At 43.6% G+C, this 17,338-nt stretch overlaps 2 protein-coding genes across 2 annotated transcripts in view; one reads left to right on the top strand and one right to left on the bottom strand.

Annotated features, from left to right (window-relative positions):
• The window catches only part of glis1b (GLIS family zinc finger 1b), a 68,382-nt gene extending 54,136 nt beyond the window's left edge, over positions 1 to 14,246 (top strand). The window contains exons 6-10 of the mRNA XM_075485204.1: positions 2,020 to 2,161; positions 5,393 to 5,567; positions 11,714 to 11,844; positions 12,716 to 12,871; positions 12,966 to 14,246. Of these exons, the coding sequence (XP_075341319.1) occupies positions 2,020 to 2,161; positions 5,393 to 5,567; positions 11,714 to 11,844; positions 12,716 to 12,871; positions 12,966 to 13,102 (741 nt within the window). The 3' untranslated portion in view covers positions 13,103 to 14,246. The remainder of the gene's footprint in view (positions 1 to 2,019; positions 2,162 to 5,392; positions 5,568 to 11,713; positions 11,845 to 12,715; positions 12,872 to 12,965) is intronic.
• Positions 14,247 to 14,259: 13 nt separating this feature from the next.
• On the bottom strand, positions 14,260 to 17,245 carry elovl8b (ELOVL fatty acid elongase 8b). Its single transcript, XM_075485207.1, has 8 exons — positions 17,049 to 17,245; positions 16,873 to 16,930; positions 16,248 to 16,435; positions 15,364 to 15,444; positions 15,168 to 15,224; positions 14,965 to 15,079; positions 14,739 to 14,866; positions 14,260 to 14,646 (listed from the first exon to the last, which is right to left on the bottom strand). The coding sequence occupies exons 2-8, from the start codon at positions 16,928 to 16,930 to the stop codon at positions 14,482 to 14,484; spliced, it is 792 nt and encodes a 263-aa protein (XP_075341322.1). The 5' UTR covers positions 17,049 to 17,245; the 3' UTR covers positions 14,260 to 14,481.
• Positions 17,246 to 17,338: the final 93 nt, after the last annotated feature.

The following is a 17,338-nucleotide window of genomic DNA, read 5'->3' as shown; positions in this document are numbered from 1 at the left end:
CACATTGCATCATTCTCATGGTCAAAAGCCCATTCTCTCCCTGACTGGAAGTGAGTAAATAAGAGAGAGAAAGGGCTCATTGTTGTGGAAAGGGCTGGATAGTGGCAGGGCTGGATGATGTGTTCCTTTGCTTTGCGTCGTAAAGGGAAACACATGTGGGCTTGTTGCATTGTTAATAAGCTGTAGTGCAGAATACCCCAGCGGCCAGATGTTATGGACAAATGTCAAACAAACGCTCTTACTCCACTCTTGGAGTTAGCCCAGAAAAGAAAACTGTTAGGAGTGTCGCTGTGGAGAAAACAGAGCCTCAATTACATGTGATGAATGCTTTGCAGGGCGCTCATAAGGATCCCCAGGAGGCCACACAAATACACATTTACAGATACAGAATATCTCAGTATGAAATCAAACATGTATGATGCCGGCTGTAAAACTGTTAAGTCTAACCACCTTGAAAATGGGATTAAATCCCTTGTAATTTAACTGGCAACACAAGGAGACGTTGTACAAAAGGCAGAAATAAACCGATCCTTCCACTCGGCCCTTTGCTGTTAGTGATCTCTACAGGAATTACCAGAGGGTAGAGTGGATGTCTTGATCATACAGATGAAGAACGATTTTAACCGCAGTCCAACCTCATACTCAAAATGTGGAGTTGATTTTTGTGGAGTAACGGACAGATACACAGACTGAAAGGGCTGGAATGAGGATGGAGAACAAAGCTCGGTGGTTTCATCGTACTTCTTATCTATAAATAGAGTAATTTGTTTGTTTTTTTAAACTAGACTTACTGGTTCAAAAAACTGCCAGGTTATTCCAACTCTGGGCATCATAAGGTTTTCACTTGTTGCCATCATACACTAAAATCTATGTATCAGTCAGAATAATTCACGTCAGGCCATGATTACGAAAATAAAGTGAAATGGAAATAGATTTAAATAAAATGTAGAGAATGAATACATTTACATGTATTTTGCAGCTGGATAACTTGCTGAAATGAATTCACAATTGGATTTAAATTCTAAGAGTTACTGCACCTTTACTGATGCTCACAGTTAGCTCAGTATAACATGTGATCACTATGTATATATCCCTGAATTCAATCTGGGTACATGTTGTGGTTGGCATACTCGGATAAAGCAGCTGTGTAATGGACTGAGCAGCACTTGGATTTAAATATAGAAATAATAGTTTCTCATCATACTGATGCATCGTATCACCCGCTTCAACATTATGATGTGTTTTTGCTACTTAGGCAGCACTTGTCAAAGCCATTACTGGCTTTGATGTTGGGTTCTGGGGATTATAAAACAATATGTAATCTGTTTTATACTTTAACTCACAGATGAATACTTAGACTCCTGTATATGACGAGTGAAGTCGCCTGAAGTTGATTTCCATTAATCGTCATCCAGAAATTAGGCCTAAGCTGATGCCAGCTGGTGGATTCTTCCTTTTCTTTAGTCGGTGTCTTATTTCTGGCTGGCAACACTGCATTTCATTGTTGGTTTAATTTGACTTACTTTATTTCTGCTTTCACTGCATGTGCTGTTTGGATGATTCGTAAGACAGACGTCCCATTTCACCAACTTTCCTGAGGTTAAAGTTTCTTCTTTATGATCTGTAATAGAATTTCCAGCTTAATGTGTGTTCACTTGCCTCCAGTTACAGCCAGCGGTGACAGAATCAGAAGCAATCTCAGATTGGCTCTTGTTATGCTTATAATGCCCACAGCCAACACATGACTGAAAACGGGGCTGCATGATTTTACCTTTGGCTCCTCTGGACTTCCTTTGACTTTTTTTTTTTTTTTTTAAATGAGCATCGTAATGACATTATAGCAAAAAAAAAAAACGCTCACCAAAAAAACTCCCACATCCCACATAAAATCTAACTTACAAATCGACATAACAGAAGGTTTTGGCAGTGTAATCTTGCAGCTGACACAGAGTTCTTTCTTGATTACTTTGCTTGTTTGAACCGCGTAATGTTTATTCTTATACCCGTTGCATTTCTCAGCTGCGGCCCTGCCCTCACTTAGACCAGGACGTCCTGAGTGACTGTCTGTCCATGCAGCAACTCCAGAGCTCCACCTCCTCACAGCACCTCTACAATGGCAAAGATGGTCGTTCTCCTGCGCTGGGTCCAGACATTTTCACAGGTGAGAACGAGATGCCGATCGGGCATCAAACGCTGACAGCGTAGCATCTTCCACTAATTAAGGCCTTAAGTAATCGAATAATTATGTCAAACAAACAACACCCTGATCATTGGCGACTTTTTTTTTTTTTTTAGCAAAGCAGCTAAATACTAAAAAAGAAGAGTAAAGTGTGGATAAATCTGACAAAAATCTATGTTTTACTAAGTAATACTACCCACGACCACTCTCTCACCTTTTAGCTTTTGTCGTCGGTCAGAAATGCTACGATGGGCCTCCACTCCTGTGTCACATGACTCTGTCATAGTTACAAGTATTGCTTCTAGGTTTGATCAGCAATGACGTCAACACGACGCCCACATGGACACGTTAGTTTTCTAAATGTGTACTCCACTCGGAGCCGAGTGAATGACACAAGTGTCCCAAAATTAATTGTTCTCGGAGGCTCTTCTCCTTTTGGCGGGTGTCATCCATCACCAGGTGAAAGCTATCAGGAAAATTGCTATCACCTTACTTTGTGCCATAAATCAGGCCACTGTTTGATTTTTCACCGAGGCTTACAGCTGACAGAATAGAAATGTTGTTTATGATGATATTCATTTCCTTGTGACGATTTCCCTGATGCCACTTTAGTCCTGAAACGTGGGTGCAAAAGAGTGGTCGCGTCTCAAAATTTAGATGACCAGGGGAGCATTTGTTTTCCGAAACAGAGGAACAGGCCAGCAAGTGAGGTCTGACCACCAGAAATCCCAACACCTGGCAAAGCAATCACCGAGTCATTGGCGGTAATCATCGGCCATGTGAACATTCCTCCAGATGTACTGTTGCAATTTTGTGCTCTAGGGCAGTAGAAATCAAACTCAAGGTGCTTTGGGTCAAACTTAAACTAAATACTGCGCATAAGTTACCTTTAATTTCTTATGCACATTTTATGTCAACTGTTTAGCTTTTATACTGTCCTTGGTTTTTTGTAAAGGAAATGCAACAACTTCATCGTTTTAGCACGGTTTGTCATGTCAGTCTGTCTGCTTGTCATTCCAAGATTGCAAATACCTGTAAACGGAAAATATTTCTCTTCTTGTGTCTTCAAACTTCAACTTTTCTATTTGATGAATAAAAGAGAGCACCACTCGGGATTTGGAACAAGAGGGATAAATGGATTATAACAATCCAGAAGACGAGAGAGATGCATCGCAGCTTCTGTTCATGGTCACATCTGTCCTTATTTTCTGCCTGTAACTCATCCAGACTCCCTGTTGCTCTCTCCCTCTTGTTGTTGTTGGAAATCTGTGCATCTTTGACAATTGTAAAAACTTAGCTCGTCTTTGGATGTCGAACTTTCTTGGCTTTTTAGCTGTTGCCTCACTCGGTCTCTGTGTGGTTGTTGCTTGTTCTCTTGTTTTAAAAGGTTTAAAGCCCCAGAGGAACTCACTCATAACCCGATGCCAAAGTAATCAAAGGGATGAGTGCTTATCAAGGCCAGCAAAGATGTTGCACATTGGCATTCAGAGTCTCATTTTGCATGAGTTTTACTTTGTTTTAGGGCCAGTGGGATGCATGAAAGAAACGGGGCAAAGTGGGGCATCTCATCATTAACACTTGTTGAGCAGAAAATGAGTCATGCTTCCAGTCAGAGCTAAACTTCTTTTCCTGTTTGCCGGTTACAAGTCTGCTCTTATTCACATGTCTGCAGTGAGACTTACGAGAAACCCCTCTCTGTTTTATAGAGCATAATTAGAGTGTTCCCCAATTAACCAGAGGAAGAAGTCATCAGAGTTTTAGCACAACGGTTTACATGCTCCTGCTGCTATGCTCAGAGGCTGAAAGAACTATATGCTCGGTCCATTCCATCTGAACTCATTCGGAAGCTTTTTAGTGACAACCGAGACCTCTTCAGAACAAAACCCTCCACTAAATCACAATGAAACAAGAGGCATCAGATCTTCTCTTTGCTCCCCCCACAAACAACGAGTGATAAAATTGAGGCAATCACAGCCATTATTCGTCGACTGTTTTGCCGGTGTGGTAGCAGATGTTGGGGCTAAAGGGGAAAACATTTAAGGGCTGTGATTGATGATTTGGGGGTAATGAATCAAGCTTGTAACGATTTCAGAGCGCTGTCAGATCAAGCCTCTGCATGCTTCTACTTGAGAACAGCTGGACCTGCAAACTACGAAACCAGGAGCACCAATCTTTTCTCTTCCTTTCATCTCCTCCCGTCTTCTGCTCTTGTTGCTCCTCGGTTAAGTGCTTCAGACACTCAGTGAGCCGCGCTCCTCGTGGATGCTGGGAAAGAGATCAGCAAGTAAACAGTGCAGAGGATGGAAAGGAGAGACTTACCGAGCCTCTCCTAATAAGATTTGGTTTTCGGCAATGTCATGTTCTTGGCCGAACAGGCCTCTGGAGCAAAATGTTTTACAGTTGATGGAGTTTAACCGCTGCAAAATTGTTGCTTTTGAAAGGTTAGAATTATTGGAGCAGATTTGTAGAGTTAAATGTCCAAAGTAAATCTCTAAAGACCCATATGCTCGTGCTGGTGAGATATGAATGGCAGTGCTCCCAAACACAAAGCTCATGCAAAAGTGACCAACATTTTTTGGTTCCATCTTCTCTGTTTTATCCTTTAAAACAGACAAAAAATTCCTATGATGTCACATTTGGATTTTAAAACGCTGTAACAGGCTTTTTTCATAATAAAGTTAAAAAGTTAAGAGTTAAAAGTTGCACTTGGCTTGAAACAAGAGAAAAAGTTGGCAACACGCTGCCTGCGTGAGTAGAAAATAATGGCCCCCACAGACCACTGTGTCAGCAAAATGTAAATCAAATACCATCAAGAAACATTTACAACCAGTCAAAAGCTGAAACATTTTCTCTCTCTCTTAACTTCACATTTAACTTCAAATTTCTTTGTACGTTATTTTTGTAACCTTTAGATAAGCTTTTGCTGATAGTGACTGTTCGAAGACATCAAACATTCTTTTTCGTTTGCTGTTGTGTAATAAGAACAGGACAAACCAGGCCAATCCCTGTGGCAGTGCAAGCAATGTACCCGAAATTGCAAACAGCACAAACACAGAACATTTTATTTTGCAAAGCTCTCTGATTGGTTGAACTTTGTCAAAACAAAATCTTGTTGCCATGAAATGGCTTTTAATTTGCTCAAAGGGAAGACGGAGCGCAGGGCCCTTGAGTTTACTTGGCACATTTACTGAATTAGCGTTGTTTGTCTTTCAGGCCTGTATGCTGGCTCCAGCACCCCCCACCACAGCGCCTCAGTGGAGCTCCTCTCCTCCACCCCCAACCCCGCCTCCATTGCTGACCTGCCCTCCCGACAGCACCGACTGGATCGGGACCTCAGCAGCCCTCATCACCTGTCTCCGCTGGCTGCCATGGACGGCGAGAGGGATGGGTGAGTCCCCCATGGATGTGAAACAAGCTGTCGAGATGCGTCACAGATGCTCTGATGGGTCACTGTGAAGGGTGGGAGTCTTAGAAAATGTGTCAGCAGGGTGGGAAGTATAAACATAAATCTGCTTTTGTTCTGATGAATGAATGGAAAATCCTACAGGCAACCACGTAAGACTTTGTGACAATCCTGTCACATGACCAAAACTGATTCACGACCGAGAAAAAAGTCAACATCACGTTACTGTCAGGTATGGGTCAAGGATGATCAACATACGTGCAGAGAGAAATGCCAAATTTGTTTCCCGTCACGTCAAACACGTGTCAATCTGTGTTTGTAAATGTCCTCACAAATGCCGAAAAGAGGTAACACTTTTTTTCCTCTGTTAAACGAAACCCTGGTACAATGACAACCCTTTTCAGCCTGTGCTTCCATTGTTTTTCACCTATTCATCCTCCTGAATCCAGGCCAAACCCTCTTAGATCATGTTAGGCTGACCCCTCATGGTCCTGTTTTTTTTTTTTTTTAACTTTCCATTTGGCTTTCTTAGCACAAACAAAATCAACTTCTTAACCTCTGAGATGTCCCTCATGGGAAAACGGCAGTGCTGGTCACCGAACGGTCAACGTGACACATGACCAGCACTAATTTGGGGGGGGCGGACATGATTCACACTTAAAGGAGAATAAACCGTCAAGCAGTGTGATAGTATCATCGGCTTCAACCTCGACAGTTTTTCTTTAAAATGAGGAAAATCTTGCCAAACGGTTCATACTGATCTGATCTACTGAAGGTATTTATGTTTTATAGACCTTCGTACAGTGCTATCGATCAGTCGTATGACAAATGAAAACAACAAACCGTAGCAACCCGACCATCTAAGAAGATGATGAGTCTTTCCGATAATCGTGAAAATAAGAACACATGGATATACTTTTTCTGTCAATAAATGTTTTAGCGTGGGTGCCAATGTCGCTTCATCTTTTGCAAAGAAGAGTGTGTTTCTGATCAGCAGACTATCAATAGAATTCAGTTAACTAACTGTAACTAAACACATCTTTAAATTAGATACCAACTCTTTAATAGATAACATACAAAAACCTGTAGCTCTTAGAAGTGCAACTGCGTTGCTTAAGGACCCTTCAGCAGCTCTTTTCATGTATCTGTTTTTCCTGTGTGTGTGTGACGCACAGCATGTTTCCTATTAGTGCCGATGATTTCTCCAGAGAGCCTGCAGAGCAGAGTTACAGAGCCCGAGTGTCGTCAGGAGGCTCAGTGTGTACTGTACAAAGCAAGTCTGAAACCAAAGAGGTAGAGAGCAAAAACAGTCTTTTACAATTCAATAACATTGGGAAAGAGTGGATGGGACGAAGCATCATAAGCTGCGTGTTACAAAAAGGGATTGTGTCACATAAACAAGCTTTCTTTTAACTCTGTGGTTGCTCTTTGGGTGTCTGTGTGTACAAGCACTTGAGTTGGAGTATATACAACATAGGCATGAGGTTTGAAGGCTCTCTTGCTTTAAGAGCTGTACATACATTTGTTCTCAAGTGTGTCTCTTTGTGTGGGGAGTGGGTTCACATATCGTAGTCCAGGAAACACACATGATTGCTTGTGATTGTGAGGTACAGCAGAGCGCTCGACATCCAGCACAAACACCGCAGCCGACCGGCGCGGTGTAAACGTCCGAGGGCCGCTCGGAGACGTCAGGACGGCCTGGAAGCATCTGGAAGGTGGTGTGTTGTTTCAAGCCCTGAAAGCGGGAGGAGAGCGCTGTCAAAATTACCTTGTGGTTTCTGTGCCTCTTTTCTCAACAGCATGCACAATTACCAGCACGAGGACAGGCATGGAAAGTGAAAAGGACCCGAGTAGGGGATACTAAGTTACACAGGGAGGGCGACATATTGGATTTGAGCCGTCTGTTGCTTTGAGTTCCTGATGAGGAACATCTGATCATGGTGAATGTGTGCTTGTGTGAGTAGAGTGTGGTGAGAATCCCCTTTTTCCTTACATATGTAACCTAAATCCCCAAATAAGGATTTATGTGTATCTTTGCTTCCCCACCTTAAGCTCCTATGTAATTGTGATGTGCTGACAACACGCCGTTACAATTGCAGCAGTTTCCAAATTTGCACATTTCATCGAATCAAGATGTTTGACCCAAAAGCACTCACGAATGCCCACACACACTCATCGACATACCGCGCCGTTCTTATCTCATCATCGCGCAGTGGAGATGCAGGGTGGGGCGAGGAGTCAAAAAAGCGAGTTGTGGCAGAGCCCCGCAGCTGGCCGAGCATAAAACGTCTTCTTACATTCGCCCGAAGACGGAGCATTTGATTTACATGTTTTAAAGCCTTGAGTATTCGGGCTGCTGCCAAGGTCAATATCAGCGCCGCACTTGTTTTTCCCAAAAGGTTTAGCAGGACATTAAACATTTTGACAAAATTACCAAACTTAACCTGCCTCTAGTGTGGCAGCCTCTGACCTCATAGCTAAATGTGTTTACTCTGGCTCAAATGAGCCATTTAGACTCTTTTCACTTTGTAAATACAAGTGTCATTTTTCCCGAGGTTAATATTAAGATATGACAGTTATTTGAAAATCGTTGTGTGTGTGTGTGTGTGTGTGTGTTTAGGCCCCTGTCATAGAGGCCGCTGTTCGACCATGGCGGCCTGTGCTACAGAGAGATGTGCGTGCGAAATGTTGTCATTCACTGCTTCCACTATATGTGGTTATATAATTGCAGAGTGGGGGAGGCTACTGCCTTCATCTGTCTATTGATATTAGGGCCCCACTGCAAATATTAGTCTGAGTTGGTTTGATACCTCAGCAGTGATTGACACAGGCTAATTGAATTAGAGTGGCAGCACAGAGCTACATTAAGAGGTTCTGTGCTGAACGGGGACCTTCACGGCTTGTAACTCTACACTGTCTGTCTTCTAGCCATTATCATTCTGCAATGGTCCTGAAAATGAGTTCCAGTCTTGCAAACCAAACAAAAACATTTTTGAGGCAGTTGCTGATGGCAACATGTGGTCAGTCACTCATTTTGTGGTCTTCAATTATCTGTAGACTTCATTAACCGCATAAACGGTTATCTCAGACAAAAGATTTTGGTGATTTGATGACAGACTTCTTTTAGGGAGGGTAGTGGTTAAAGACGGGTCCTTTTTTGTTTGGGGTTAGTTATCTTTCCGAGACAAACGGATAACTCTCAGGGCCTCAAATATACCCTGAACCCTGGATGTGCTCTTCACACTAGGGGCCTGCAGGGCTGGCTTAGCTTTAGCTTAGCTTTAGCCAGGATGCTGTTGTCTGTCTTTAAAGCGCTGTTCTAGTTCGCTAACCAGAAACAGAAGCGTTCCCACCGATCTGCGCCAGAGAAGCCCCTGTCATCCATCAGAGGGGCTTAAAGGTTGGCTACAAGGGAGGGAGATGAGAGGGGAGATAAAGGGTGTTCGTGGGGATTGCGGGGTCTATGGAGGACGGGGTCTGATCCCAGGTCCCAATTGGGACAGTTAGCTGCAGGTGAAGGAAGATGAACGAGGAGCAGAGCAGAGCTGTTCATGAATCTTCAGATTTCTTTGCAAACCCAGCATGCCTCCACACACTGAGCCCAGACTTCACGGGTAGCCTCAATTTAATCAGACATTTCTTGGTGGTTTTGGACAACAGCAGCGATGACGTCCATGCTTTCATACCTGAGTATATATAAGTTATTTTGTCTGTACTTGTGTGACTTCAGGGCAGTTTCAAACATTTCAAGTTTAAAAGTCCTATGATGGTCTTGTTGTCACCTTTTAAAGTGCAGCTTACAGGTCAACAACTTCAGTGACTTAGAGACTAAGTTTACTCTCTGGAACCCACACTGAGCAGAGTATTGTACATGTATATCTGCCTAGACACTAGACTATCTCTGCTTTTATGAAAATGTGTCCATCAGCTAGTTTCACCTTCATTTCTCCATCTCCATAGATCAAAAGGTCAAATTGCTCTGTCATGACAATGGGACATGAGTGGGTGGGCTGTCTGGGGAAAAAAAAGCAGAGTAGTTCATGATGGCCAGTGAGGATGAATTCCAGGGGATAGATTAATGTGGCACATAAAAGATTCCCCTCATACCTTGAGCTTGAGTATCTAGAAGGCTATAGACAAGTTAGAGAAGGGCTAGGGGCAGCTGGCAGTGATTAGCTTATGATTCACTTTAGCTGCACATAGAGGCAGCTTGTAAAAATATGAACAGTATAACTGTTTCCTGAGTTTGTGCTGACAGCAGCTCCTGGGGGAACACTGCTCTCTGCAGGAACACATGGCCACACTCTGGTCTTGTGCCAACACATGGATTAGCCCGGCTTGCTAACAGCTAGCTTCCTAAGGACTGGACAAGCACAAGGTGCCACACAAGCATCCTCAGTTTTGTAGCAGAGTCCATAAAGTCGAGTGCAGTCTACTTTTAGTTTGCACTTGAACTGAATGCCATGAGGATTTCACACTGATGTGTATGAAGCCCTTAGAGCCAATACTTTGAATTCTCCAAGCACTTGTTCTCCACAAGGTCAACAGTCCTCCACTTGAACTGGAATTGATTTTCTAATGTTGCAAACCTTGGCACTGTAAAATAAAATCTCATTCTTTTTTTGTGTCAAATTGAAGTTAAATCAGTTCCAAGAACTTTTGCAAAACTTCAGTAGCAAGATCAAATTATTATAAACAAAAAAAACCACTCTGATACAAGTCAGTACTGCTAACTTGTATGCTGCTTGGCTTCTTTGGTGTTATGTACGTTACATTTTTATCTATAATGTAACGGTTATTAAATAAAGTGGAGTGAAAAGAGAAATATTTCCCCAACAATGAAGTACAGCTGTGTACACTTTAAATAAAAGTGTATGTACTTTTGTGTTCACTGGATTGAGGCCTAGTTGTCCAGTAAGTTTCATAGTATTCATTTCTATGTTTATGAGACGGGGGAACAGACGAGGCATAAATGAGCAAAAACCTGACCTTCTACAGAAGTCTTGGAATATTTCTTTACATACTTTCATATACAGTTTTACAATGATCTCTGCTGATAAAAGCAGAAACAAGCGGAGCCCCAAGCTAAATGTTCTACCTCACTTAAATATAAAATAAATTCAGCTTTTGAGGGAAAGCGTTCCAGGTTCTAGCACTTTCGTTTGACATTACCACCTCCATCTATCGGCCAAACGTCCTGCTCAAAGCCGCAGCCAGCTCCTGAGTGCTGGGTGGGACGTTCCTCATGCATAGAGCAGTAGGTCATATAGTAGACTCCAGCCAGGCCAGCAATGAGCAGTCATCTGAGGGCTCGGCCGCCTCCAGCAACACTCTGTCATCACATTCGTACAGTGCTTAGTGCAAACCATATGCCTGCGCAGCTCAGCGGCACATAGTAACACAGCAGCAGTTTATGTGTTGGCATTCCTGATATGCACTCTTAAGTGGCTGCTGAATATTTGGGGACGTGATTGGCCAGTCTCATTTTTAAAGACAGGTCTGTTTCCCTCCCCCGAGTCTGGATTTGAGCCTCTTTCATTCAGTTAATGTCAACTTTGCAACATTAAGTCCTTTTAATCGGTTGTTTCTGAGTTCTGTGCAGACTTTTACATTTACAGTTCAGACAGGGATTTACTGTTTCTGAGTACACGATGGCATTGCTTGAAATTCTTTGACCCCGGTGATTGTTTTTCCCTCCGGCACCCGTGTGGCTCCCGAATGTTGTTACTGAAGTAATATCACGATTGTGTGTGATGCATGAATGATTAATATCCACGAAAACTTCATATTACTTCACTCATAAGTAATTTCTTTCCCTTTTCCAGGCCGCAAAGCTCAGAGTTTCTGCAGTTGTGTTCAGTGTGTGTTCACTTACACGCTCTGCTGTTTGTTGACTTAATATGTGGTAGGAGGGCGATTACGTGTGGGGAGCCCAAGTTTCCACACGCCTGGACCGTTTCCTTTTGTGTGTGTTTAGGATCACTAACTGCTCCAGTGGGTTTGTCGGATCATGTGGCGAGCGGGCCGGCATGCAGCTCCTGCTCAATTGAGACGTCAAAACGCTTGAGGCATTTTATTAGAAATTACTGAGACGATTTACATTCATTTCATTCTCTCTGCATCTCCCGCAGGGTGTCGGGCCCCCTCTTGTCTCCTGGGATGAAGGCAACGGGGACTTCTCCTCCTCCACTGGAGAAACAGCATGTCCACCCTCACCAGAAGCCCTATCCTCACTATCACCATCATCAGTCTGCCAACGATGGTAAGATGAGTTCAGAAGCTACTGGATGAATGCATCAAAATTATTCGTGAAAACAGGTTTGGTTACATCCGGCCAGGCTTTCTTCATTGTGAACATCTTGATTTGTGTGATTTGATATGTTAAAATGTTTCCTGTGGCAGGTGACTCGGTAAGAGGCAGTCTGATACATTTACATTACTTCTGACAACAGAATTCACAGTGCCACATCACTTAGATTTAATGCAGTTCCGAGCAAGCATGTGTTGTTTTTCAAACACTTGCTGTACCACACGAGCCACATGAAAGGCCTCAGTGAGAGGAAGTTGTCCTCTAAAGCAGCAATACTGCCCTGTGGCTCTGTCGGAGCAAGTTTTCGATGGAGAAAGATTAGAGTTGTAGAGACAGAGTGGGGAGAACCACATGCCGGAAACCTTTTGCCTGCCCTGAATTAGCCAACAAAATGCTGGCTCATGTGTCCAGCCGCCCCTCAGCCTGCTAACATGCTGTCACTCCCGAGCCTTTACTCTAATGCTCTAAACACCGTTTTTCCCCGTAAAGATCTACACACGGACGTCTTTCTAACCACACTGTGGTCAGGGAGTTGCGTAAAACTGCTCCAGAAAAGGCTGCGTTCCCATTATCAAGACTCCTGCGGTTGATTCTCGGTACAAACTGAGACGATGGGGACAAATGTAATACACCATGGGGCTGGCAGAGTTAGCGCAGGCACAAATATAGCATTGTCATAATTTGAGATCCACATCGAGTTTCAGCCGGATGGAACGGACGTTCGCTGGCGTTGAAAACAATCGCCCATAGAGGCTGGTGGCATCTGATCAAGTCCTGCTTCTATTTTTCTCCCCACTCTTCAACATCCTCCCTCGTTTCCTAGAATACCAAGGCAGCTTTCAGAGCTGCTTCCATTTTGGAGACTCCTACAGGATGGAGCAGACCGTCGGTGGAGTCCACAACCCGGGAGATTCTCATGCCTACAACTCCCATCAGCACAATGGCTTTCACATGTCAACCAGCAACACCGGCTCTGCAGGTAAGGACGTCTTTCCTCACGGCACGTGCGCCACAAGCACGAACGTTCACCTGAATAACCCTGATATTAAACTGTTTCATCGTGTCTGTTCCAGGCTTCGGCTTGAATCAGGAGCTGCAGGGTGGAGCGGGCTACCAGTTTTCCTCCAGCCCAGAGGATAGCATTTTCTTCCAGGTGGGCAGCTTTGACCGCAGCCTGAGCCACATGTCGTCCGTCTACACAGAGACATAAAGCAAGGCTGGAGCAGGGCACGCTTCCCCGCACCTCTGCAGTCCAGCTCCGTCCACACGCATTCACACTGACATCCCCTCCTCTCAAGGTCTGCTTTCTTTTTCCCAAAATAAAGATCACACACTTTCAAGGGTTGTTGTGACCTGCGCACCAGATGGAAACTAGCTCAATCAAATATATAGGGTAGTTGGTGAAAAAAAACTCTAGGGTCATATAATTATAATGGAACTCTGTTAGTTTACTGAAAATATCTGAATGGATGTTACATCTGTTCAACTCTTTAAGTAGGCAAAAAGCCGTTTCGAGATGACCTCTTAAAATGAAGAACTATGCAACTCCTCATCGTCACCCGCTAGATTTGCCTTTTGAGGAAAGAAGCGATCTTCATTCAGTTATCTGAATTACTGAATTGAAATTGTCCAGCAATTCCAAGAAAGCAATCCAAGTGTTAAGGATCATTTGGGCAGTAAACCTAACTTGATGTAACATCAGTGCATATTTTCTGATTTCATATTCTAGCAAAGTCTTACAAGAAGGCTGAGAAACGTTACATTAAAGGAGATTTAATGCAAGCTCAGACTGATAATGTTTTGAATGACAAGGATGAAATAAATAACATATCAGTTGATCATTTGCCAGATTCAATATCGTTTTTTTTTTTTCTTTTTTCACCAAGTTCTCATCGCGGATTGAATCTGACTTTATTACATTGGTGCTACATGTTGCACACTTACAGTACAGTCAGACTGAGCTCATCACTGCAATATCTTCAGTTTTAAGGTATGAACTTCAAAAACACTACGATCCTTTCTATGTGCCCTCCCTCCCGTTTGTTTTCTCTCCAATCAACATCTCTCAATCTATTTTAGACTGAAGTGTAGCAAAGAATATATCATTTTTGCTGTGATTTTTAGCAGTGAAAAAAAAGTTTGCATTCCTGTATGTTCTTTTTTTTTTTTGTTTGTTTGTTTTGCCTTTGGATTTATCTCTGGAGGAGGGTCTTGGCTTATCAATTCTGCAATAATGCAGAGAAACAAACCTCCGATAATTATTCTAATTATTATTGTTATATGTATAAAATGTACAGTTTGTTTACAACAATCATTTGAATGTTTGTCAATTCTCAATTTAAGAAATAAATAATTGAACGTGCACACTTGTCTCTACTTTTTATATTGTAAAAAAAACAAAATAATCACTCAGAATCGGTTCACACAACAGCAGCCTGAGAAAAAACCCTTTAGACTGTGGACATGCTCTGCCCTCTAGTGGACAAAGACAAATACTGCAGGCAGAACTTACTTCCTTAGGGTAAAATCCCTCCATCACTTCATCATCAACCCCTCCCCCTCCCTTTAAAACATGTGTTTGCTGTCGCCTCATTTCTGCTTCTTTTTGCTGAGGTAGCTCTGATAATAGAAGTTACTGAAGAGGATGATGAGGGTGACGCAGTAACCGAACACAAACGCATTCATCGAGTAGGGGAAGTTGCACTCTGCGAACAGGTTGTAGCCCGTGTGCAGGAGGAAGAGCATGAACTGCACCTGCGGAGAGGCAGAGGACAGAATTGAGATCAGTTTAAACTTTCTGCGAGCACACGTGGAACGCCTGCCGTGTAGGTCTCGGAGCCGCTCACCAACTGCAGAGATGTCAGGTACCGCTTCCACCACAGGTACTTCTGCATGTGAGGGCCGATCGCTGCCAGGCCGTAGTAAGAGTACATGATGATGTGAACGAAGGTGTTTACCACACCGATGAAGAACGCTGCGGGAGATGGGGCAGACAGAGTGCAAAACAAGATGTGAAACTTAATGAAGAAGGTAACATCGAGAGACATTAACCTTCCACAGAAGTTGACTTACACTGTCCTCCGGCCACATACTTGACTCCCGCCCACCAGTTGAAGATCATGGTGCCGTGATGGTAAACATGAAGGAAAGTCAGCTGACTGTTCTTCTTCCTCAGGATGAAGAAGAACTGCCCAAGAGGAGCAGAGGAGATTTCAGCACACATTCGTACAACACTAACGATTGGCGAGGATACTGGGTCAATGTAATGGAAGTACCGTGTCGGTGAGCTCTATGACCTTAGAGAAGAAAAACCACCAGCACGCTCTTGCCATCTGCACAAGGGAAACAATGTTACCGAACCGCCACCGTATGCAGCATCTTTTGGGCAGCTATGCATCAACTTGTGAGAGCTCAAACTTCTGTGCAGGTGTGACAAAGCAACAGATAGTGGTCAGTGACAGACTTTCTTACCCTCATCGCCAGCGGACTGGTGCTGTAATCGACGGGCTGACAGAGGAGGCTGTAGTTTGAGAGCCAGGATGTGACCAGGAACTGAAAGAAATCATGTACAGAAATGAAAGTCCGTTTTTACAACCTATTTCAGAAGAGCAACATGTTGAACTAACTGTCCACGCAGGTTCGATTTAGCATTTCTTTTTTTATTTTGATGCACAATTTCATGAAAAGTAACAAGATGATTTAGGGTTTCTCACATTGCCCTCAAATACTTGTTGATATTAGCATAATTCTGGATTAGGGGTTAGCGACTCCAAGCTGCTCAGACCAAGTCATGCCATGACACTTCTTCCACCATGCTTCACAGTTGGTATGAGGTTGCTCCCCTGACAAGTTTCCCTTTAGTGTGCATCAAACACGGGTTAGAGTTATTGGCCTGTGGCCAAACTTCTGTCTTTGACTCATCTGCCCAGAGCACATTTTCCCAAAAAGGGGCGAACTCTGATTTTATGCTCACTGACCAACAGTAACAACTGCTTATTTTTCCTGACATGCATTTGAACATATTAAATTTGTAAGATCTCCGTCATATAATGAGACACAGCACCTTGACAACAACAGCTGCTGGGTCACCCGCAGACAACACGACAACATGAATGGAGTTTTGCTGATTTACTTTCTCAATCGAACGTTCTACAGCGCACACCACTTGTAGATGACTTTCCTCATAGTGACAGAATTTATTTAAAAAAAAACATGAAATTGTAAAACAGCTGAAATAAAATCAAATGGAAAACGTTTGAATCGGTGTGTTTCGAGGTCAGGGTTTCATCCCGGCTGTGCTCGCGACTCGTTTGAGACGCGCTGCTGAAACTGAACTGAAGGCATCTTAAACGCACCTCATGGAACATGTATGCGGACAGGACAACCATGGCGAAGTTGTAAACGATCAGAACCGCTTTGAGGTCAACGGGCTCTCTGTGCTTCATCAGACGAGGGCCGACCCACACCACGCAGAGGTAAACCAGAAAGATGAGGGCCACGGGGACGGGGGAGTACACCAGCAGCCAGGGGTCAGTCCTCTTGTCTGGAGGGTTAGAATAAGACTGTGTCAGGCAGCGGCCACAAAATGCATCACAGGAAGGAAACATGAGTGAAAAGTGATGGGAGCTGCTTTTCTGTCACCAAATGTTAACATCCAACGTTTGTTTTAGTCTGTTTAGAAGATGCAAAGATTACATTGCTTGTGAAACCAGCCAATCCTCAGCCACCCTCATATTAATTCACATTCAGCCCCAGGAACAAGAAAAAAATGCAGTTATTCCTGTTGGTCTGCTACAAATGGGACTTTATCAAGATAATATCAAGCCACAGAGCTGCGATTGTCAACTCGGAGTATGAGGGCACATCTGCAGCTCCCAACCCCCACACAGGCCGTCCACGAGACCGGTCACATTCACCAACTGCCAGAGACACAGGAAATAACAAATCTGAACGGATCTGTGCGGGATATCATAATCACACCTCCATTATCCAAGTTCCTCTGGAGCGCGGACAGGGCCATCTGCCAAGCTGAAGCCATCTGAAACCAACAGGTAGTTCAGGGAATAAATAAATGCATACAATTAGGGGAAAGAAAAAAAAAAAAAGAAATCTTTGTCTGTAGTTTATAGTCAGGAAAAGAAATGATTGATTCTCACCCCTGCAAACCGCTCTTCAGCAAAACCCTTTCAGTGACGGCGCCGGGAAACCTTTGGACGCAACCTGTAACGATTTGTTATTTAATGAGCGGCAAAGTTCAACTTCAGGCGAGCCAACCCGGCCTGGGGAAACTCTGCAGCAGGACTCAGCCACACCTCTGTGGACACCGTCGTCTCCACCGCCGCGTAACTTTAAAAGTATCGGCGAAGAAAGCGCTTCACTTCCTGTGTCTTCTTCCCATTTTGCATTGTCAGCTCAGTAGGGGGCGCTGTCGCTCGCCGACACGACC

This window comes from Odontesthes bonariensis, chromosome 15, assembly GCF_027942865.1.
Source record: "Odontesthes bonariensis isolate fOdoBon6 chromosome 15, fOdoBon6.hap1, whole genome shotgun sequence".
Lineage (NCBI taxonomy): Eukaryota > Metazoa > Chordata > Actinopteri > Atheriniformes > Atherinopsidae > Odontesthes > Odontesthes bonariensis.
The sequence above is the reverse complement of the archived record's forward strand: the minus strand, read 5'-3'. Positions and strand labels throughout refer to the sequence as shown.

Bases quoted from the DNA above. Each gene is read 5' to 3' on its own strand.
- elovl8b (XM_075485207.1), bottom strand. From the start codon at position 16,930: ATGGCTTCAGCTTGGCAGATGGCCCTGTCCGCGCTCCAGAGGAACTTG. The intron at 15,225-15,363 runs GTAAGAAAGTCT...TCCCTTGTGCAG, and splicing joins CCAGTCCGCTGGCGATGAGG to ATGGCAAGAGCGTGCTGGTG. The intron at 14,647-14,738 runs GTGAGCGGCTCC...GCCTCTCCGCAG, and splicing joins ACCTGACATCTCTGCAGTTG to GTGCAGTTCATGCTCTTCCT.